Below are 23884 nucleotides of genomic sequence, written 5' to 3' on the forward strand. Positions count from 1 at the left end.
TATAAAATTGATCTATTAAATTTGATTTATTACAATTCCATATTTATCCCTTACTTGCAGACGGATACACTTAGTCGTTAGTTTAGAACAAATTTATAACACAAGTGCGTATTTCGATATTTATCACTTCATTATCGATGTTAAAACTGAGACTAAACACAATTCAATTTGCTTCTATAACAATCTAGAAGTATAATAAACTATGGCTATAAGTGGCCCAGTAGATTTTCAATGAGCAGCTCCATTATATCCACGAAATACCTTTTTGAAGCAAACGCAATCACTAAAAGAAACACTTGTTTTTAATTAATACATAATATTTAACACCATCAATCTGAAATCTCTCCTTGTTTGCATTTTCTTGCGCCGGTTAAGTGGTCCTGTCGGCGCAGGGTTTTTGTCTTGTTTGTTTTGTGTAGGGATAAAATTTTATTTAGATAATATTTTAATTAATGAGTTAGCCATTCAGGGCTTGACATTACATAATGTATGGTAATGAATTTGAATTCCCGCAAACATAATAATCCCTTCGGTAACGTGCTGTCGGACGAGAGACAAGTCGCACATTAATCTTCACATATACACAGGCAGATAGAAAAGCATATTCTTTAAAACAAACACAAAGAGGGCTGAAAATTTAACACATGTGAAATACTCCCAAGGCTATTAGTGCTCGTAAAGGCGTTCGCGAATCTCCTTTATCTTATGTTCTTAAATGCCACATTCGCTTTTACCTACCCCCATATACTTTTATTTCTCAATCCGTTTCTCTTTGCAGATACTACGCCGCTTTATCACGCAGTAACTTTTAAAAGTAAACACGCAGTAAACACTCTGTTGAAAGCTGGCGCTTGGTTGACAATCGGTTCCTGTTACCAAACGGAGTTGCACGAGGCTGCCGCTAATGGCTCATTAGACATACTGGAAACGTTTTTCAACGACCCGAGAATAACGGTCGAGGATATCAATAAAACCGACGCCTACAGGCGAACGCCCCTACACAGAGCCGCCTTGGGAGGCCATAAGGATTGCATAAAGGCGCTTCTCAACCGCGGAGGTAGCCTAATAGGATCTACCAGACTCAGTAAGGAAACCGTCATGGATGTTATTTTTGCACATATTCCACGACCCGCTGATTTCATTAAGGAAATCTTTGACTCTAAAATAACGAAGACTCCCATACCTCGTCAAGAGGGCAACAGCATCAAAGTAACTCTAGGTAAGTGCATCATTAAAAATCTTTAAAAGGGCGAGATTTAACGTAGACGCGCACCTAAAAAGTAAAATATGTTGACTAAAGGTGCGCTTCGTTATCCGTGACATATTTGTTTCCATTATTAGTACTAAAGTCAGTTTCGCGTTGCAACTGGCAAGTAACCATCCGCTGTAATACAGAACACTAAACAACCACCTACATATTGAACCATTACGCAAAAGTATCACATCTCGTGTGCGTCTGATGCATTATAATCAATTTAGGAGTTTCGGAAGTAACCCGAAGCGATCTGTTTTTTGTTGCGTTTACTATCCCTAGTAGGTAATTGAAACCATGAAAACTAGACAGGGTTCAGAGTTGTACTTAAACATATGGCCTATGGGTAACAATAACTAACTAAGTACAGTATGTTTGAATAGAATTGATTTATCGAGGCAGTAATAGTAGTGTCTAGATTGAAGTCTTTGGCATGAAAAATACCTAGCGATTTACCATTGTTATCTACTAATTAAGTGCAAAGAGAAGTAACTTTTGTTTTGTTTTGTAAGGGCCAGGAAATTTAGGAGCTAATTTTGCATTAAAATGTTTTGTATCATCTGGAAAAACAAAATTTCCTTTCTAAACTAAGTCACTAATTTTATAACGTACCACTCGTGGTCGTAAATTTTAGCGATCTCCTCTTACTTCTTTTACTTGGTTGTTTCATTTTATTTAGAACTAGACGAAACCCGAAAACCAACGATCTTACAATCCGATCAGATCCAATCTATCCGAGGACGCACAGACACCAAGAAAATTTTGTCAAAATCCGTCTAGTCGTCTAGAAAAAGTTCAGTCACAAACACACGTAAAGCGGGTTTTTTTATACAGTGCGTTTATCTTAAACTATAAATACGATTTTGCAAAAACGCGTCAATCTAATAGGAGTAGTTCAAGTGGGTTGTAGGTGCAATGTACAACTGTCACCTGTCACGGCAAAACAAGTCCGCGATTTACTTACAGTCCAGTATCCTGATGAACCAATACCTTCCATTTCAACGTACATAACCTAAAAATAATTAAAGGCTGGTTTAGTGGAGACTCGCACATTATCCAATACGTGTGTATAGTTGTGAACCGCACATATCCTATAGGTTGACGCGTTTTTTTTTAAATGGAACATAGAGAAACATCATTGCATACAAAATCGTATGTTCCAATATAAGATAAACGCACTGTATATATAAAAACTTGACGAAACCCGATTACCAACGATCCTACACACCGATAGGGCCGAATTGTGAATCTAAACCATCCGGAGACACACAGAGACACAAAAAATGTCATCAAAATCTGTCCAGCTGTAATCGACTTCAGGCGCCAACGTAATTTGCTAATAAGCTCAACGAATATCCAAACTAGCTCAAAGTTTTGCATCGCGTAAGCGATCTCAAATTGAACTAATGTAAGGCAACGGGTATGCGTCTTTTTTGTTATTGCATTAACTTTGCGATAGTTAACACAAAACCTAGAAGTGTTATATTTCTTTTCCATTCGACCAAGGGCTATTAGACGGTTCCACAACCCCTAATTTAAGCATTGAATCTAATACATAGTTAACTATACTTGACGAAGTACAGGAAAAAGAGGTTAATATCACTGCGCACTTGACGTTCGAATGTTACCCAATAGAGACGAATTTAAAACAAGATTCGAAAGCAAAGACTGAATTTCAGTTTAAGAGCAAGAAACGTTTGAAGTAGTAGTACATAACTCAGTATAGTTACCAAACTTGCCATTGTCCTGTTCTAAAATCAGCAACAAGGGCAACCAATTTCTAAAAACCGATTCCTAATATCAATACGGGCATGACTAATGCATCAATTGTAATATTGTTAGATTGAATAAGGTAACTTAACAGCTCCCCAAACATTACAAAATCCTCCATTAGCTGACTGACAAGAAGTAGTTTCAGTAGTATTTAAATACATAGGGTGTTCCTTAAAGACATGCTAATATTTAAGGGAGCGATTTATGGACCCATTTTAAGAAAAAAACTTCCTATGAACGTATGTCCTAAACGTTTTAGCTGTTGAGATACAGGGTGGTAAAGCTTTAAAAATAAATCAGTATTTTAATCACAGAGATAATATTGTAGACACCTTTATGAAATTTGGTACATGTCTTCTCTGCATCAAGATGCAAAAATCTCAAAAATTAAAACGTTTAGGGCATACGTTCATTGGAAGCCTTTTTTTAAATGGGTCCAAGAATTACCTCCTTAAATATTAGCATGTCTTTAAGGAACACTCTGTATACGCAAGGTACGTAACATTTCCCACCTTTCATTTCCCAACACGGTTCGAGAAGGTCCCGAATCTAGTAAACCATTAAAAGAATAACCATAAATCACGACTTTGAGATAAGGTTTTTGATCTTCCTTAACACTCCAACACAATTGGTTGTTTATCAGGCAAGCCGTTAAAACGAGTTTCAGAGATGAAAGAAATTAATGAGTCAAAATGATCCTTAGTTTCCCTGGTCCTGATTGCATTTTGGGCACTTGGTCTTAATCACTGCAGGCCAATCACACCGACAGCAATGTGTCTTTTGTGGCATTGGACAATTAGGCAAGAGATATCCTGGTAACAGTTCCCGAATTTGACATGCTTTAGCGAAAATGTGTGTGCTCAACAAAAATGCACCAAATTCTTTTTGGACATCCAAAGAATGTTTGGGCGTAATTGCATCTTTACCCCTTACTCCGCCTCCCGAGGGGTTGCTATTACGTTACACCAGTTTCATTTTTTTTCTAAATTTTATGTAAATAACAGCTATTGTTCGCATTTACGGAAGCATTAATTCGTCTCATTGAACTAATGCATTTTAGTTACACTCTAAATACAGAATATCGGAAATTTAAGAATATCCAACACGAAATCAATACCTTTTGTCCTTCCGATTCGGATTTTCTTTTCAATCCATACATAATTAAAATACCTTTCTATTTTATCGTCTTTGTTAAAGCTGGCGCATTTCGCCGTGAAAGCGCTAGAGAGATAAGAATAGCTCAATATGTTTAGATTAAGTACCATTAAACTTTCATGGAAGTCGAATTTTGGAGACCATTCCTACTCGTACAAGGCGCCTAATTATTTATTCAATAAATCAGCTTATTGTGTGTATTCGGAGACCATGTGATGCTTGCAACAACTTATGTCACTTTTGCACGAATTAAATTAGGAACTAAATTTCAACAACGTGACGTTTTTATTAGATTTCAGTGTCTTGGCACCACACGGCAACGAGAGACAGATGGACGTTTTGTGGAGTATGTTTTCAGCCGCTACTGAAAAAGAGAAGGTTACGCTACTGCAACACCCTCTAATCGGTACGTTTTATACGACTTTTTCTCACGGAGCTAAGCGTGTACTTTCAGAATCGTTTCTTCATCTGAAATGGGCGAAAATTCGACCATTTTTCTACCTGCTGATCGCAACTTACACGCTTTTCGTATTGTGTTTATCAGCTTATGTCGTATTGGGAATACACAACGTCGGAAAATTTCCGATACTCACTTCCGTTTTTCGCATGTTAGTGTTCCTAACTGGCGGCGGTCTCTTCATTCACGCGTTAATACAGGTAAGAAATACTTTTCGATAAATTCTAATTCTCTAGTGACACCATGGATTATTTACGTATATGGCATAAAAATGACAGTAACTGTGGTAGAAATACGAAAACTACTTTGTCTCGTGTGCACGTCAGGGAAAATAATCTTTCCAATTTTCCATAAAACATTTACGATTATTATGTAGTAATCGTAGGAAATCTCCTTCATAGGTAGAGCTATGGATGCAATTCAAATTTTACTCTCAATATTGACATATCTTTATGAAAAATAACAAACCCGAATACGTATAGATAGAAAGGTTATAATGCAAAACAAGGCTGCAAGAAAAACAAGATACAAGGATAGATATCGGATTTCTCGTTATTTTTAATGGTTGATACAGTACCAAATCTGAGTAGAAATAACAATGTTCGCTTGAGATAGATTGGATATTTTAATAGCCGAATGCGAAAATCATATCTTGGGTACTAGGCTTTCTTAACGGTTAGGAAAAATGCGTCGTCGAAAGTTGTTTTAACTTGGATTAGTGCGACGAAAGGTATGGACTTAAATGAACTAAGGTATAAATGTTTTGGTTTCCCTTAGGGGTTTGTTGTTTATTTAATAAAGTTATGACCATGAGCTGAAATATATTCCCGATGAGCTTAAGACCACAAACAAGGTTATATTATTTAGCAGAAGGGGGACGCCGTGGTCATTTCATTCTATCCCAAGTGCTTGGCAATGGTCCCGAAATTTTGACAGCAGCCTCTTCTAATACAAACAAACAGAATGCAAATGTGGGAAATGTTTACCATTTTGCCTTAAAAATGCGAATCTTTTTTACCAAATTTTGTTAAGGAAGACGGCGGTCTCTGTCACTAAGTGTAAGAAAGGTTACATTTCCATATTCCAACTCTAGGGGTAGTTTCTATCAAAAAATCTGTATCAGCTAAAGGGGTTGACTAGCCATTAATATTTATTTATTTGATTTCATTTTTTTTTTATTTATTTTGCCTTTATTTTTGAGTGGGCGGGGTTTCAGTCAAGGCTGCTCTACCAACCCAACCCACTATACATTTACAAATATCCATGCCCGAACCCGGATTCGAACCAGGGACCCTAGCACCACAGTCCAGCTTTAACTGAACTGCGCCACACGGGCCGACTTTCAGTTATAAATATCCATGCCCGAACTCGGAGGGACCCTCACTAGCACTCAATCTTGTCCCTTTCTTTCTGACAGAACCCAAGGCACTTAAGTCAGTTCTGTGGCTAGCTTAATCTTGTTACTACTTAGTTCACAGTGACTATATGTTTGATTTGACCATCGCTTTTTCATTGGCGAATTTAGGGCGAGCCATTCTTACAACACGATCAGCTCCGGCATGAAGTAGACGTGCTTGTAACTATTACTAACACCGCATCTCTTGTGAGAATAAGACGGCTGGATCAATCATTCCCAACTTGGGATGAATTATGATACTCTAAAAGCACCTCACTGGACCAGCGAGCCTTCAACAATGATTCACCAATAACTGAATGGGTTAATCTGTTGTTTGGAAGTTCCAACTGCCCGGCTTTCAGTATACGCTCTGCATGCCGAGTGTTAAAAATTTAAAAAGAGGATAATTTGGGTCACTCGAAAGTGGAGCTAATGGATGAGAAGACTATTTAAAATAATAATACCAGTATATAAACACCATTTAAACGTAATATTGTCGCTCCTTTGAGTTTCTCTTTTACTATTAAAAATGATCACAGTTTAAATCCTTTTTACCCGTAATGTCACGGTAATGGACTGAATATATAACTATAAGAAATATGAGATTACCTTATTTAATTAGTTTACTGATACTTTTGGAACTCTGAATTGAAAAACCGGCTACTCTTTTTAAGAAAACGAATTGCTGATTTTTCTCAGCAACTGTTAAACAAGGACTGCGCGCCATTGAAGCTTTTTCTCTTTTTACAAACATGGCTTCACAATGGTTGCTAATTGTTTCAGCGGCCGTCTTTATTCGTTTAACCAATAAACTTCCGCTTCCTTTACCAATCCCATCATCACTGTTAAAAAAACAATTACTTAGTCAGAAACCTCGGCTCGGCATTTTTTCCAATCTCTGCCAGAACCCTCACCACTCGCCTCACCATAAGTGGTTCTCAAGCTGCGACACGAAAAGGGCACTACTCACTGAAGACGGACACGCATAACCCATTAAATCTTCCCTTTCTTCCGCCAGGCTGGCTCGACCAACTTTCCTATGCAATTACTCGGCCAGAGCCGTGTCGGACAACCATTGAATTAAATAGAGCAACATCATTATTTAGAAACCATTGGCCTGAAAAACAATAGTGCGGCGAAATTGTGGAGAAAGCTGACCTACAATGAAATCACCCTGTATACCCTAAAATGGCGCACCCTAAAGAAATTCAGTTCTAGCCTAAACTTCAGAAAACCAAAATCTAGTTAAATCGCGCCTACACCCCATGTGTTCTGAGTCCTCTATACAAACAATTTAAATAATGGAAACTAATAGTACATTATATATCAAGGTAGAGAAGTCCACTATTATTGCCTGAGCACCAAGATTACATCTCGAGGCGCTTGCGCCGAGGGGTGTAAGGTGCGAAGGCAATAATAGACTTCTCTACCGTGGTATATATACTATTTTTTTCACTACTAGCACTTGAAATCCTCTAAATTAACATATTATATTGATAAGAGAGTTAACGGTTGGACAGAATTGTTTGTTTCTTAATTTAACATGTCAATCAAGTACGTGGAAGTACAAGTCAAACAGGCCGTATTTTGTTCTGTCATTGAGATTTTTCAAAGAGTAATTTCGTTCGAATTTTTTCAAAATGTGATAATTTTAGGTATGTAATTTCTCTGGAAATTGCGAATGGTGGCAATTATTCGTTTTAGAGAACTTGTCTAAACGTTCATTGAGCGAAATTTCGGGTTGTGTTTTCTAAAAGTGACAGCGTGACAGTTCTCATTATTGACTACTAGTTAATAATAAAAAATTATTAACCACTTTGAACAAATGCCGAGAAAGCCTACTTTACAAGTGGAAAAAAGGTTAATAATCATGTCATCAGACGCTAGTAGTGAAAAAAATACGTTACGATATACGTCGGGTAGTACTTGTAACAGTACTCGTTTAAGACATTCTTGACTCGGCTCCTGGCGTCGCCTCGTCCATAATGTCTAACTCGTACTGTTACAAGTAACCTACCGGACTTATAACGTAAATAACTAATACCCCATCCCATTACAATGTTAACATAATTGCATGATCTTATTGATCATTGCTAAAGACCGCGACTCGAACTTTACGAAACCGCGTGACAAAATTCGCAGCTGAAGGTAACTTGTCGGCGCCCGAAGTCGACCACCCCTCGAAAGCGTGCGCTTTGAAAAAGGTGATTTATTTTGTCTCTCGGGAAAATACCAAATTCCGTCGCAAGTGTACTTGTGCGCGTTTACAAGATCTTTTCAACGACATCAGTCTGAAAACAATCGGACTAAAACTGTAGAAGAAGAGAGAAAAAAATCACCACGTGAGTATAACACGCTCGGGGATGGCGCCCTGATGTCTCCTACCCGACATCAAGTAGCCCCATCCCCAAAGTTGTTAATTATGCGGCCGCGGTAGGTACACAATACAGTCCTCGTCTTTTTACAAGCGTTTTTCTACGGGCGCGCATTTGCTTTTGGCTGGCCAAAGTGAGATTTAAGCTAGCTTTTTACAAATAAATTTGCAAAATGCGGAAAAAATTGGAAAAGGTTGTTATTTTTCATATTCATATTCACGTGAGACCTAATGTTTATGATAATACTATAAAGATATAAAGTGTCTGTTCAAACACAGAAATAATAGGTTCGTTTGTATTTTTTTCCCGTAGAATCGAATGCTGAAATCAGTGTTTGACAAATTTCCAAAATTTTAACAAATTATCAACATTTTTCACATTTACATGTTTATAATTTGGATCCCAGCGTCACCCCAGATCAAATAATAAAGTACTTGATAGATAATAAATTTGATGAGGTAAAATGTGAAAAATTAAATTCAAAACGTCCTGATGATTATAGTTCCTTTAGAGTGTCAGTATTAAGCCATCCATTTGAGGCTCTAAAAATCCCAGAATTGTGGCCAAGGGGTACACGTATGAATAATTTTTTATTTCGTCTTATCAACAAGCATGCTCTTACTTAAATACTACGTACATGAACTCACTTAATAATCTTGCTACTCTCTTAATATTAATGAACATTCAAAGTTTAAATAATAAAGTTAGTGATATCGAAATAATAACCAACCAATATAAGCCTTTATTAGTGTGTCTCACAGAAACATGGTTAGCAGAAAGTGAACTGAAAATGTGTAAACTCTTAAATTATAATATAATTAGTGCTTTTAGTAGACAAAATTCGCGGGGTGGTGGTTGCGCCATTTGGACACGTTCTGATGTTCAAGCATCGTTTATTGACGTTTCAACATACTGTTCTGAAAATGTATTAGAAATATGTGCGTGTAAAGGCTATTTTGGACACTTAAAATTTACTGTTCTAAATATTTCTAGACCTCCTTCGGGTGATTACAACACGTTTTTACGCAATTTAAATGCCGCAATAGATCAACTATATGATCCTTGGGTTCCAATCCTTCTGGTAGGCGACTTCAACGTAAATTTTGGGAAAATCGGCGAAAAGTACAGGTCACTCAATGACCTATTGGTCTCGTTTAATTTACAAGAAATAGTACACACATACACCCGAGTAAGTAAGCACTCCAGTACGATATTGGATAACGTATGTACTAATGCATCCATTACATTAGAAACTAATGTTCAGGACACTTACCTCTCTGATCACCGACTTATAAGAATTTCATGTAACTTACAACAGTCTTCGCCCTCAAGAGCCAACATCATTTCAAAAAGATTCTTTTCGAAAAGTAACATGGAACGTTTTTTTTCATATTTGGAAAATGAAACGTGGAACGATATCTACTCCACGGATGACATAAATGAAAAGTTCTCAGTTTTCCTTTCCACATTTCAATTTTACGTCAATATATGTTTTCCTCTAAAAAATTATCGATATAACTCCGAAACTAAACCCTGGTGCACAGAAGCAACTCGTGGCTCTAGTACTAAGCTCAATGACATGTATGTCTTACAAAGAAAATACCCCGAACTAAGAGATAAATACATATCTATGAAGAAAGCACACCAAAACTTGATAAACAATGCTAAAAGAAATCATTACAGCTCAATCATACAGAACGCGCAAAACAAGAGCAAAGAAACCTGGAAGGTTTTGAACTCGATTAGTAACAAAAACAACCAAATTCCAAAAAACCTGGAACTAAAGGATGACCAAGGATCTGTGGTTACATCACCTGCAAAGTTTGCCAATTTGTTCAATAAACACTTTCATAACATACCGTTCAAGCTTCGGGAATCTATTCCACACGCAGATTTACCTACAAACCATCTTAAGATAAATCCTAATTCCATCTATTTATTGCCATTTACGGAAGAAGAGGTTCTAAACCTATTCAAGAAGCTGAATAGCAATAGCGCACCTGGACTTGGTGATATATCCCCTAACTTATTAAAACATGTGAAACTCCTAATAATCACCGAACTTACGTATTTAATTAACTGTTCTTTACGCACTGGAACATTTCCAAATTGCTTCAAGGCTGCAGTGGTGACTCCTATTTTCTAAAAAGGAGATGCTCTCAACACGTCGAATTACCGACCGATTACACTGACGTCCTGCGTAGGAAAAGTGCTAGAATATGCGATGAAAGAGAGGATAACTTCATTTCTCTCAAAGTATGATATAATATCAAAGAGGCAACACGGTTTTCGTGAGAAGCAGTCGACCACGACCGCTACTACTGAAATATATGAGAGTATTCTTCTCACTCTTGAAAGAAGACTTCGAATGGTAGGAGTTTTCTGTGACCTAAGCAAAGCCTTCGATTGTGTCGACCACAATATTCTAATACAGAAATTGGAGTGGATGGGAATAAGAGGTGTCGCCCTTAAATGGTTCACATCATATTTGTCGAAGAGAACCCAGGTAGTCCGTATTTCAACTTGGTCAAATAAATTCAAGCAGCAAGTGCGATCAGAAAGCTTACCAATTGCAATTGGTGTTCCACAAGGGGCAGTTTTATCCCCTACTTTATTTAACGTTTATATAAACGATTTGGTAACTTATTTATCTAAGTACGCTGAAGTAACCATGTATGCAGATGACATCACCCTAATGGTTAGTAGCACCCGTAACGGCATAGAAAGGGACACCGATTTAGCTGTAAATCACGTCTACAAATGGCTTATTGCTAACAAGTTGTTCCTAAATAAAGATAAAACAAGATACACACTGTTTAGCATGTCTTCGGTTCAAAATAAAAATGCGGAAGTTGGAATCTCCATATCAAACTGTCCCATTCAAAATACAGAATCCTTGCAAATACTTGGAATGCTGTTCACCGAAAATTTAAAGTGGAAGACGCTCATCTTGTCGCTTAACTCCAAACTTTCAAAAGCAATATTCAAAATTAGACAACTTAGAACTTTTTTAAATCCAGAAACCTTAATGTGTCTTTACTATGCTGAAATTGAATCCAGACTAAGATATGGCATCATCATCTGGGGTAGCAGTGGACAGGTTCAAAGCACCCTGATTCTACAAAAACGCGCCATCCGATCCATCGCCAGAGTTTCACTGACAACTAGCTGTAGACCGCTATTCATTCAAATGAATATATTAACCGTCATATCTTTATATATCCTTGAAGCCGCAAGTTATGTACACAAGTTTAAATTTAAGTTGATCGACAAATACAACACAGTACACTCACACAACACAAGGTCCAATCACATCAAAATTCCACATCATAGATTAAACGTCACAGCCAACAGTCCTCTCTGCATGCCTATCAAAATATACAATCATCTTCCGAATACACAGAAACACCTACCCTATCATCTCTTTAAAAAAGCATTAAGAAAATATCTCGTTAATAAACCATACTATAATATACACGAATTTTTCATAGAGAATCTGAGTTGAGTTTATATTTAATGTCTAGAAGTTATATTTGTGTTACTGTTTAAGACATGATGTATTTTTTTTTAAGACGAATGTGTGTAATTTATTAGAATTACTTTTACACAATAAACACTATTATTATTATTATTATTATTACTAGAACATTCAATGTTACTGAAGTCGTTTTTGGAGTTTTTAGTTTTTTGAGCTTTTTCTTCAATAGGGACTATAATTTTTTTATTTCATCAGAAAGTATAGACAAAAACGAAGGAAATGACACTAAATAGAACTCCCTACGATAGATCTCTGAAGGACAATTTCCGTTTGCTTTTGCCGAAAAAAAAAACGAATATTTCGGAAACCTCTTAATTTTTTATATTGAAAAAATATTTCAACCAAGGCTCGTTAAAAGAAAATCATGTTTGCGGAAATGAAGAGTGAAAAACAAAAAACACGGTTTTCCGCGATTTTCCAGGTATTTTGAGGTTATGTGAGAAAGTGACTGGAAAGAAAGTTGTAGAGTTTTTCGCGACCTACAAATTTACCATTGAACACTTTTGTCTCTGATCTAAATTTTTGCCCAAAATTGCCGTTATACGATTTTCACCCTCCTCAAAAACTTAGTCCCACTCCCCTGCTCCCGTATTTATTTTTTTTTTGTATTTGTTGGAGACCATTTTAACATATCCACTTGACAAAGCTCCATTAACAATTTTCTTTTGTAAAAAGTGTTATTTGCTTGAATTATAATTTAATTAATAATAAATAAATAAATAAAAAAAAAATTGAATAGGACTGGGGAATATTTTATTCTATAAGAAACAAAAGAGTTGGAAGTAGCAAAGGAGTACTTTTTGTAATTTTTAGTAATGAGACAGTTTCCCTATGGGTCTGGTACCCGGTTCCAGTTAAACTGATTTGTGATTTAATGGGAATTTAAGTGGAAAATAACTGATACATGAAATACGGCACTAATGAGCTTAAGTATATTCGAACGCTACAAATTGGTTTATGAATCGAAAACGTACCATCAGTGCTCGTAAACAATTGCGCCTAATCCATCGAAAACGGTATTTACGTTCCTATCTATTCTGATAATAATTTACTAAAATGGGAGAGGCGCATCTGAGTATATACAAATTTCAATTAATATATTGCTATATTTCTCGTTAATTTATCTTGATAAGTACTAAGATTTCCATAAACGATGATAACAACATGCTAGAATTACAAGTCGCCTCGTTTAACTTAACTTACCTTAAACTGTCTCAATAATGGAAAGCATCAATTTCAAAATAAACTCAGAAGCCACACAGACATTTCGGCAACATAAAAAAGCAGCAGTTGAAAGTCGAATTTTACCTCTAGGTAGAGAAAGAAAGAAAGGGAGAAAGAAAGAAAGGAAGCGAGAGAGAGAGAGAGAGAGACGCTCTATATATCTTTTAATATGTAAAACACCAAGACATGAAGAAATAATTAAAAGACAATTTGATTAGGTATATTTTATAGAGCATATACGTAAAGACATATAAAACTTGAAATGGCACGCAATTAAATTATTGTAAATACCTGACATTAAAATATTAATTACTAACATATCATCTACCAAATTTTGGATACTTTTCGACAATCTATTCAGAAAATTATAAGCTCTAACTTTATTAATTAATAAGTTAATTAATTACATATAACGTTCCGCACCGAACGTGAGAACCAACTGAGCTTTAAATATGACATTCTGTCAGTCACAAATCCTTATCTCCCAAATGTTCGGATCAGTTCACTCTATCTAGCCGGATGGTAATTTTGAGAGAAATTTAAACGGTACAGTTTTGTCATAAAAAAATGTTATCCGCTGTGCATGGCAACTTTGATTTCGAACCGCGTTTTTTTGTAGTTTATTGGCGCTTAATTCAGATGTGCTATCTCTGACATGCATCGCATATTTTACTATTTTACAAACGCCTATTTTCCAAATTTAGTACAAGAGGCGATAATTTCATTTCAAGTAAAAATAAGCGTGTTATACGCTTATTTCCGTTTCTTCATTCGCAGCATGGTAATTAATGAGCACTCGCAACGAATACGGTACAAAATGTGTTACGAGCATTTGTTTCTCTTCAGAAGAGACGGATGTGCCGTCAACTGTTGCGCTCCGGGAGACTAAAGAGGCAAAAGCTAAGCGTATTTTAAAGCTTACCTCAAATCCGCGCATTTCATATTTATTCATTTCCCAATGTTGACCCGTGGAAAAATTCGCTAATCTCGTGCTCACTTCGATACCCCCAAGAGTGTACCACCTTAAAAGCACCACCTTCAAAAAAATAACATTGAGGCTTGTCAGATCAATAAGTGCGCTTAATTTTGTTTCAGTTTATTCTATCAATTAGAAAGCACTTCTTTAGGCAGCATGAATTATGGATGAACCTAACAAACACCGGGCTTGCTGTTGTAATTGCCATTTCGGGATTTAGTGGTCACGCAGGCCTTCCGGCCACTTCGTACGAAGGTAAGAACCCATTCAATTATTTTGAGTAAATTATAAATTTCCTTGCCTTTAGATCTACCGGAATGGACGTTACACTGTGCCAGCGTTGCAGTTCTGCTATCTTGGTCGGAATTAATGCTATTAATTGGACGCTCGCCGTCCTACGGGTACTACGCTTTAATGTTTGCCGCCGTTCTTCAGAATATATTAAAGGTAAAACTCCAGTTCGTCGTTTTATTTTAAATCGAACTCAAATTTTAAGGTACTATTGACGTTTGTTTGCCTCGTAATCGGATTTGCGTTGAGTTTTTCAATTCAATTTTACGGTTTCGAGGAGTTTACTAATCCCTGGCATTCTGTAGTGAAAACAACGGTTATGATGATGGGGGAATTCGAGTATACGGATTTGTTTAAAGGCAGGGAGGAAGAGCAACAGTCACGTTTACGTTTAACTTCACGGATCGTCTTTATGTGCTTTATTATCCTGGCTAGTATAGTGCTGATGAACTTGATGGTAGGTGTCGCTGTCAGTGATATTCAGGGACTGCAGGAGGAAGGTCACGGCAGACGACTGGAAAAGCAAGCGGAGTTTATAAGGCAATTCGAGAAAGTCATTTCGGTCAAAGTAGTAGATTCGAAATGGTTCCCGAATATTATAAGGCGCTATTTGAGGAGAAGGGGATGCATTCATTTACAGTTAATGATTCAGCCTGAACTTACGGGTTACCGTTCTTTCGACGAAAAATCCACAAGAAAGCTCCCTTTGGAGTTAGTTGGTAAGATTGCGCTCTTATACTTCATTTCATGTAAATGATCATTTCGAAATATCAATATCACTAGCATGCATTTATAGTTATTTGTACAACTAGTTTTGAAAGTGATACTTTTTAATTTTATTTCTAAACGTTTTGCAGTTTTGTTGCAGCGGAAAAAACTCGAGACCAAAAGCATGATATCTTATGCTTTTGATCGAGAATTTTTGCCAGGAGGCAACAAAATTTGAGTGTATTAAGAAATTATGCTGATTTAAAACCAAGATCGAGTGTATTTGATGCAGATTAATTAAAGCCAGTAAATTTCACAACCACTATATGTTTTACGCATCCCTGCACGCATTTTTATCGCAGAAAAAAGCTTTTAATTGCTTAAAAAATCATCTGATTGGATAAAATTTGAAACAATCACCAAGCTGATTGGTCACATATTAATGGAGTGTAATCGTTAAAAAAATTCGGTAATTTGATAACCATACAAAAAAGTGATTTTCGAGTTTACATAGACCATAAAACGACTATAATATATACTCAGTGAGTTTTGGTCGCAATCATAAACATCATAAAAGATAAGTCTTGTTAAGAATTTTGTAAGATACGGAGAATTATTCACAAATTTTATCTCATGTCTTTTCTCTTTTCGTAGATAAGAGTTGCTTATTGCTAAAAATCAATTTAATTTGTAAACAGGTGTTATTGAGATAAGAACATTGTGCGCATTTTAGTAATAGAATTAGGAAGTGGTATGGAGATACGGAAATAGTTTAAGTAGAAGAGGTAGTGTTGTTACTGGGTCGGTTACGGGAGGTTGCCGTGATTAAAATGTGAGACGTTTTTCCGAAAATTTAATTGTAGTGTTGTTTCACAACAGGAAAGTTTGTGAAATAAAGAAGTCAATTTCCCTCAGAAGACGCGAGTTTAGTGCTTGTGAATTATGCATTATCGTATTGGACAATGCAGTGTAAGACCGGTTTTTGAATTATTGACAGTAGGTATCAATGTAATTTAAGACTTTTTTGAACCTATTTTGATCGATCTTTTTTTGTCGCTGGTACTGTCGCCTATTTTCATTCCAGCAACTATTACTTAATATTGTGTTGTGTTTAAATTAACAGGTTTGTATGAGTTTCGTATTAGAATGACTCCAGGTTACGATCTATGATTTTAAGAGGTTCATGCAAATTGGTTATTGTGTGAATTTATGGATCGCCTAGTGACCGCATGCCATTCACAAAAAGAAGTTGTCTACAACGAGGATGAAAGCCGAAGAAAAATGGGTCGCTGAGATCCCGAAGGCAATAAGTGAATCGAAGGCAGAATTACAGACGAAATTAAAATAAGATTCGCAGAGTGAAAAAATGGAGAGAATTGATGGAGGATTTGAAGGCAGAATTAAAGGCCATGAGCGAGCCTAATTGTTTTATTTTTGTAGTCCTATGTAAACAAATTTTATTTGATGGGAAGAGATAATTTAATCGCGGACGTTTTATCAAGAAAAGGAATAGGGGGGAATGAAATTGTGGATAACCGAATGGAAGAAAATAGAGGTTTGTTTTCGCTGGGAAGAATAAGAGAGAGCCAAGAACCGGAAGAATTACGAATTTTAAGACACAAAATACTGGAAAAATAAAGTTCATAAAATGAAAGTTTGATTAATTAAGGGTTTGTGAATAGGTCAGAAAATTGAAATAGTTTGTTTTCTGTTACAAAATCAAGAAGGGACCTGAGGAAACGTCAGTTTAATCCTTGTGACTGTGAGTTGTGCATTATCGGATTGGACGTTGCAGTGAAAGACCGGTTTTTGGATTATTGACATTATCAAGTCAATTTTAGACTTTTTTAAAACCTGTTTTGATCGAGCGCTTGCATACGTGGTTTTTTTTTATCGCTGGCATTGTCGTCTTTTTCCATTACAGCAATTATTACATACATTTGAGCTCTGTTTAAATGAACAGTTTCGTAGCAGTTTCGTATTAGAATAAATTCAAATTGCGACCTAGGCTTTTAGGAGTGTCATGCAAATTGATTATTGTGAGTGACTATTTTTGAGCTAGCTGGACAGGCATTTTGTGGGTGGCGTAGTGACCGTATGCCATTACACACAACAATATTACGTTAGATATAGGGGGTCAACAGTGGACAGGATTTCGCTCCTGGATTACCACTGCACTAAATCCCTAAAAATACTCATCTTAGATAAATATCATGAAAAAATAATGACTGCCACTAATTTTGATCGCCGGTTATTTCGTCGACAGTCATTAACAATGCTGGGTTGCGCTTGCGCAAAAATGGAAACTTGTTCGTCATTCTTTTTTTCTTCCCACGCGTTGAAACCTATTACCTACATAAAAAAACTACGGTATTCAACGAGATCCAAATGCTGATATTTCAAACCCTCAAATGCAAAGACACTAAAGTGTAATATGGCACGCTAGTGGCAAACCAAATTAGGGCAATATAGTTTGACGCCACTTGATTTGACACCAGCTGAGCATCTCAGAAAAAACGCACGGGGACATAGGGGCTTGGGCACAAACAAATAAAATAAGTAGTTAAATAATGCTGTGGACAGTTTTGACGAGAGCTGACGTGAGTATAGACATCCTGAAGTTCTGATAGGTCAATTTTCCATGGAAGTAAAGATATTCTCGGGAAATTTCCCTAGGGCTAATATTCCGGGAGCAAATACGTCGGGGAGAAGTTTCCTTGGGGACGAATATTCCGGTGGAGAGTTTTCTTGGAGCAATCTTCCACGCGCAACTCGAATTTTTCGAGAGCGAATATTCACGGGGTATGATTTGATGAAGGCGGAGAGGAATTTTTCGAGGAGAATCATTCTAAGGGTAAGTTCTGTGGTGAACATTCGGTGGAGCTGTGCGAATTTATCGGGCAGCGTATTGCTGGGCGAATGTGAAAGAGCTCCCAAGCAGCACCCTCAACCTTGACCTCTTATTATGAGATTGGTTATATTTCTTATATATATATTTCTTATATTTGTCGGAGGAGGTATTCACTTCACAAAGGGCGATTGGAACGTCTAACCGAGACATCTACTGATTTTGTGCACGATTTAGTCATATTTTTTTACAATAATTGGAATATTCATTACAACAAACCTAAATGTACTTAAATATAATCTTATTAACGAGCTCCTAGCGAGTTTATAATTTTGTGATGTCTGTCCGTCTGTCCGTCCGTTAGCACGATAACTCATAAACGAATGGACCGATTAGGATGAAATTTGCAAACTTTCTTATTAAATGAAATTTGATGCATAGCCACTTGGAATAAAAGCAAATGTAGCGCCATTTTCTAAATTTGGTTTTGCGCATGCGCAGTGCCAACTTTCTTATTTATGGAGGCATTTAAATAAAATTTGATACATAGCCACTTGGAATAAAAGAAAATTTAGCACCAGTTTTAAAATTTGGTTTTGCGCATGCGCAGTGCCAACTTTCTTATTTATGGAGGCGTTCAAATGAAATTTGATGCATTGCCACTTGGAATAAAAGTAAATCTAGCGCCATTTTCCAAATTTGGTTTTGTGCAGGATGTGCAGTACCAACTTTCTTATTTATGCAAGCAATTAAATGAAATTTCATACATGTACACTTTAAATAAACGCAAAACTAACATCAGGGTTAAAATTTGGTTTTGCACATACATAACCATATCCGGGAGCTCGTTTTCTATATTTGTTTAGTTTATTTACATACAAATTCTAACGTCTTTTTGTCATAATTGTTACGGTTCTTAAAAGTGCAACTTCGTTCATTACAATAATTGCATGATGGCTCCTTACAGTTTTAGGTTTTTTTATTTGGTATAACTTACAAGATATCTTCTTTTCAAGTGCGAATTTTTCGAAAGTCATTCCCCATATGCAATGGTTTGTCTGTTTGTCTTTTCCTCGTCCAACTCAAGAACGAAAGGACAAAGCGATGTCAAACCTTCACCAATCGATTCGAAATCCAGGATCAGTGCTATTGAATATTATGAGCCGGATTAGAAGTCGTGTTTCCGAATGCGAGCGTCGCTAAATGAGAATCGGCCTCTACACAACTCCTTTTAAAAAAAATCAAAGCCTTCTATTTTTTATGTACTTACCTATCATTGTTAGTCCCGTCAAATTTTGATTTCAAACTTTAACCTTTTTTAATTACGATCTTAAACCATTATAACCAGAACATTGAAAATTGGCGAAACTAGTCGTATTTTTTTCTGTTTTTGGTTTAAATCTTTTTGTGCTGAACAGCTGACATCTGGGGCGCTATTCTCGACACCGTTCGTTTTCGTACCATTCGAATTGAAAACGAAGGGTTTATTTACGAGTACTTTCATAAAATGGTATTCTTGACTGCTATTCGTTTATCAAAACGTATGCTTGGAATTTATGCGAACGAACGGCATGGCAACACTGTCATAATTTAATTTGACATTTCTTTGCGTGCGAACGAATTTTTTAAATTACAAATTATTTGAATTATTATGGAGAAACATAAAAAAACATGTACAAATTACTACTGAACAAAAGCAAATATTGGTTGAATTGATGAAAAGTAACAAAGAACTGCAAAGCGGCAAATTTTCTACCACATTTACATATAAAGATGCCCGAACCGAATGGGAAAAAATAGGACACACGTTAAATAGCATCCCCGGGGCAAAGCGGGACTGGAAGAGTTGGAGGAAGGTGGTAAATCATTATGCCATTTTATATTACTTATTCCATTTATTTGAAGACATGGCAAGATTTGAAATCTCGCGCTAAGTCAAAAGCAAGCGCAATTAAACGCCATGCAAGTGGAACAGGCGGAGGCCCTCAATGTGACGATAAATTAACACCAGTGGACGAAGGTATATTAGAATGTGTCAAAGCCGTTAGTGTTGAAGGCCACATTGAGGTATAAAGGAATCGACGGTTGAATTTACAGAAGTAGAGGAAAATGTTGATGACGTTCATGTTCATATGGAGGAATATGTAAATTCACCGGCAGGCGAAACGCCTAAAGAATTTTTATGTGATGAACAAGGACCATCTACATCTGTTACCGACTCAGCGACATCAACCTCAGCACGAAAAGTGCCCTTAAAAAAAAAGCAACTAAAAATGCGCAAACTTTAAAAGCAGTGTCAGATTTTAAAGCTACAATGGACACCAAGCTCAAAATGAAAGAATTATACTATCAAAAGAAATTATCGCTGCTAGAAAGATTGGTGGTATCTAAAGAGGATGGTGTTGCTGCTAAACAACGTATAGCTGCTGCTCTAGAAACAATAGCAGACAATTTATTTTAAATAAGTATTAGTTAATAGTTTTCAATTATTAAAACATTAGCTTAAAAGAAATCATTATTTAACAAAAAACGCCGATTATTTATTGTTGCAAATGTGTAATTAATTTATTTCTTTGGTTTCTGCCAGCAGCCAGTTCGGGATTTACTATCTTAACAACATGATTTCTTTCTGGGACATGCACGCCCAAATCAATTTGTTCGGCTTCCTCATTTTGTGGAGTTTCTATGTTATGCTCAATACACAAGTTATGCAGCAAAACACAGGCGTTTATAATTTTACTGGCTTTCTCGGGGGAGTAATGCAAAACCCTGTGTTTAAGAAGGCAGCGAAATCTCATTTTTAATACACCATTACATCTTTCGATTGTGCTCCGTATGGTTTTATGTCTAGAATTATAGAAGTGCTCAGGTATATTAGGTCGTGGTTCATATTCTAAAGGTGTTAACAGCCAACTTCTTAATGGGTAACCCGAATCGCCTAAGATTAAAAGTAATAAACCTTTATGTGTGATAGCATTCCTACCTACCTAACAAGAAATAATTTTTATTTCCGGCCTCGTGTAATCGTCTTAATAGGGTTTGCACATTGGATTGGTTCCAAATGAAAGCATCATTAGTACTGCCAGGAAATAAAGCATTCACATTAATAATCTTCAAATTATGGTCACATATCTAAACATTGGCCCGTATGAATAAAAGTAAGCAAATGCTTATACTTGCAAAATTCAAAGTAAATACTCGTAAGTGCTCCTTCGCACTGGGCGACTTAGCAGCGCTGCTAAGCAGAAGGACAGGACACAATGCAGCGCTGCTAAAGAAACCAATATGAAGGGGCACTTACGAGTATTTACTTTGAATTTTGCAAGTATAAGCATTTGCTTACTTTTATTCATACGGGCCATTGTTTCAATTAGATTTAGAAATATTGGTCACTTTTCTTATTACCAGTTGTACATTAATGGAATGATAATTCTTCCTATTCACATAAATATGTTCAGGATAATTATCATCATCCACTTTAGGGGGGAATATTGCAACATGTGTGCAATCTATACACCCAATTATTCCTGGGAAATTATACTTTTCAAAAAACCTAGAAAGCTATTTGTTTTTTCAACCGCACACTATTGATTCATGTATCTACCCCATTCTAGCAGCATTGAGTTCTTGTATATTTCTAGGGAAATGTACATAAGCGTTAAAAATTTCATTTCTGTTCATGGCATTGACAACTTCTTCAATACATCTTGATACTGAAGGTTGTGATATTCCAAAGTTATAATTTGATCCCACGTCCATTTGGTAGCTTCCACTTGCAAGAAATCTCAACGTTACTAAAACCTTAAAAAAATCGCTTCAACTAAGATTGTACCTATTGTAGTATATATCCTTGAAAATATTGATACTCAAATTACCTTCGTTGTTATGTCCAAATCAGTGGAACGATTTGCGGGGGCGATGTAATCTTTTAGAAGATGTACCAAAAATTGCGCTAATGCTTTAGATAAGCGAAAAACTTTTATGAAATACTCATCGCTAAGTTCATTAAATGGGTCCAACCGGCGTCTATGTACACGTCTATTTCTTACTTCTATGTCCTCTAACTCCTCTATCAACAATAATTGTACAATATCTTCCATTATCCAAATTTTCATTTCAACTGTCAAATTAAAACGTATACACTTTATTTGAAAGCGTCTACAGATTTCCGCTCGCTGTAAACCATTCGGTTTCAATTCGTATACGAACTGAATACGAGCGGTCGAGAATAGCTCTTTAGTCATTCGAATGGAAATGCGCATACGCATTTGAAAGTCACTTGTCGAGAATAGGGCTCCTGGGCAGATTTGTTTAGGTGACATTTTTTACTGTTATCTTACATTATCATTCATGGACGCCGTAAAAACATCATTTGTTGTTAGTTTCTCTACGGGAAAACGAATTTGGTGATTTGTAAATCTCTTACCTCCTCTGCGTTACCCTTTTAGGGTATTCACCCTTTTCACGTCCCAGGTTCCGCTTTCTTCCAAATCTAATTAAGGGGACACCACGTTGTCGTCTGTTCGACAATTAACTTGGCCCTTTTGCCTTAGTTCTAATTAACTAATATTTACATCCACGTGCAATACGTAGACGTATGCCGGCCGTTTTTGCAAACTTGAGAATGGGCCCAATTACGTTTACTAATGCGCTTACCTAGTTTTATTGCATCATTAGCTTAACCCTTTTAACTTACGCAAATGCGTCAGCCTTTAAAGCAATTTCGTGTAACGGTCTAATTAAAAAATGGTTTTTGCAGGCGAGATTTAACAGTGGCTATAAAGGTGGACACTTAAACCAAACAATAACGCTTAATTTTGAATTGTTATTTTTAAAATTATAGTTGCATTGGGCAAGGAAATTTTGAATTCTACCCTAAGCCGTTGCTAAATCAGCCGGGCTATTCAAAATTAAAATGCACGATCGACCCTTTTGTATTGAAATTCCGGCTATAAAACGTGAACCACATTTTCCCCTTTAAATTTGACGTCGACTACAACAAACCCTATAACCTTATTCGTATCGTAAATCGAATTGGAATGGCGAAAAAAATTGGAATTGATTTACGCATTTTATGTAAACCGATCGCGCTGCGTTGTTTTTACTAATTTCTGTTTGTACTTTTAGAATCGATTGTTAGTATGGCGACGAATAAGGACGAGAACGCCGATGTATTTCGAAATGTGAGACTGGAGGAAATAGTGGAGGCCCTAAAAGCAGTTTTGTGTAATAATAATAACCCAGAGAGAAGGATAACCAGATAACTGACGTAATAATAATCCCGACAGTTTTACGTGCGAGTATATAATGTGGAGAGATGCAGTAAAACGTATATCCAGACTGGTGGCGGCATCATTTTTAGAGAAGGGATCAATTACTCGCACTGTCTTATAAAAATTTAACAGTTATGACCAGTACGGCGTATAGTTGCAGGCGAAATTTGTAAGTGCATTGTTACGATGTAATGAAAATTATGCAAACCTGGTCCGGTAAAGTTATAGTTACACTATTCTCCAGGCTTGTATCACACCTTGCTTCCGTAACACGATCGAGTACCGCACATTTGTTAGCTCTCATGTTAAATTAGTTTAGTTGATATTATAGAATTTTTTAGTATGTAAATAATTTATTTGTAGCTCGAGGGAGAGAATTAAATGAAATTATATCAAATTCAATAGACCCTTAGTTATAATTTAATTGTCCAACAAATTGATATGGTTTACCGGCTATGTACTTAAGTCGGACCATATTCTTTTCTTTCCTTAAAAAGGGAAAACAAGATATAAAATTATAATTTAAGCATCTTTATATAACTTATTGTAAGTACGATACTTTCTGGTGGTCCTTAATAATGAAAAAGTAAAATCTCAACGCAACCCCTATTGGATAAA

The 23884-nt window shown here is 36.3% G+C and overlaps 1 protein-coding gene across 1 annotated transcript; it reads left to right on the forward strand.

Annotated features, from left to right (window-relative positions):
* Window positions 1–485: 485 nt before the first annotated feature.
* On the forward strand, window positions 486–23634 carry LOC116167059 (transient receptor potential channel pyrexia-like). The gene is made up of 8 exons (XM_031482295.1): window positions 486–492; window positions 779–1219; window positions 4473–4586; window positions 4635–4837; window positions 14266–14401; window positions 14454–14593; window positions 14643–15156; window positions 23121–23634. Exons 1-8 carry the CDS (start codon window positions 486–488, stop codon window positions 23255–23257), a joined length of 1692 nt encoding a protein of 563 aa, XP_031338155.1. The 3' UTR covers window positions 23258–23634.
* Window positions 23635–23884: the final 250 nt, after the last annotated feature.

The sequence above is a fragment of the Photinus pyralis genome, unplaced genomic scaffold (assembly GCF_008802855.1).
Source record: "Photinus pyralis isolate 1611_PpyrPB1 unplaced genomic scaffold, Ppyr1.3 Ppyr1.4_LG3b, whole genome shotgun sequence".
Classification (NCBI taxonomy): domain Eukaryota; kingdom Metazoa; phylum Arthropoda; class Insecta; order Coleoptera; family Lampyridae; genus Photinus; species Photinus pyralis.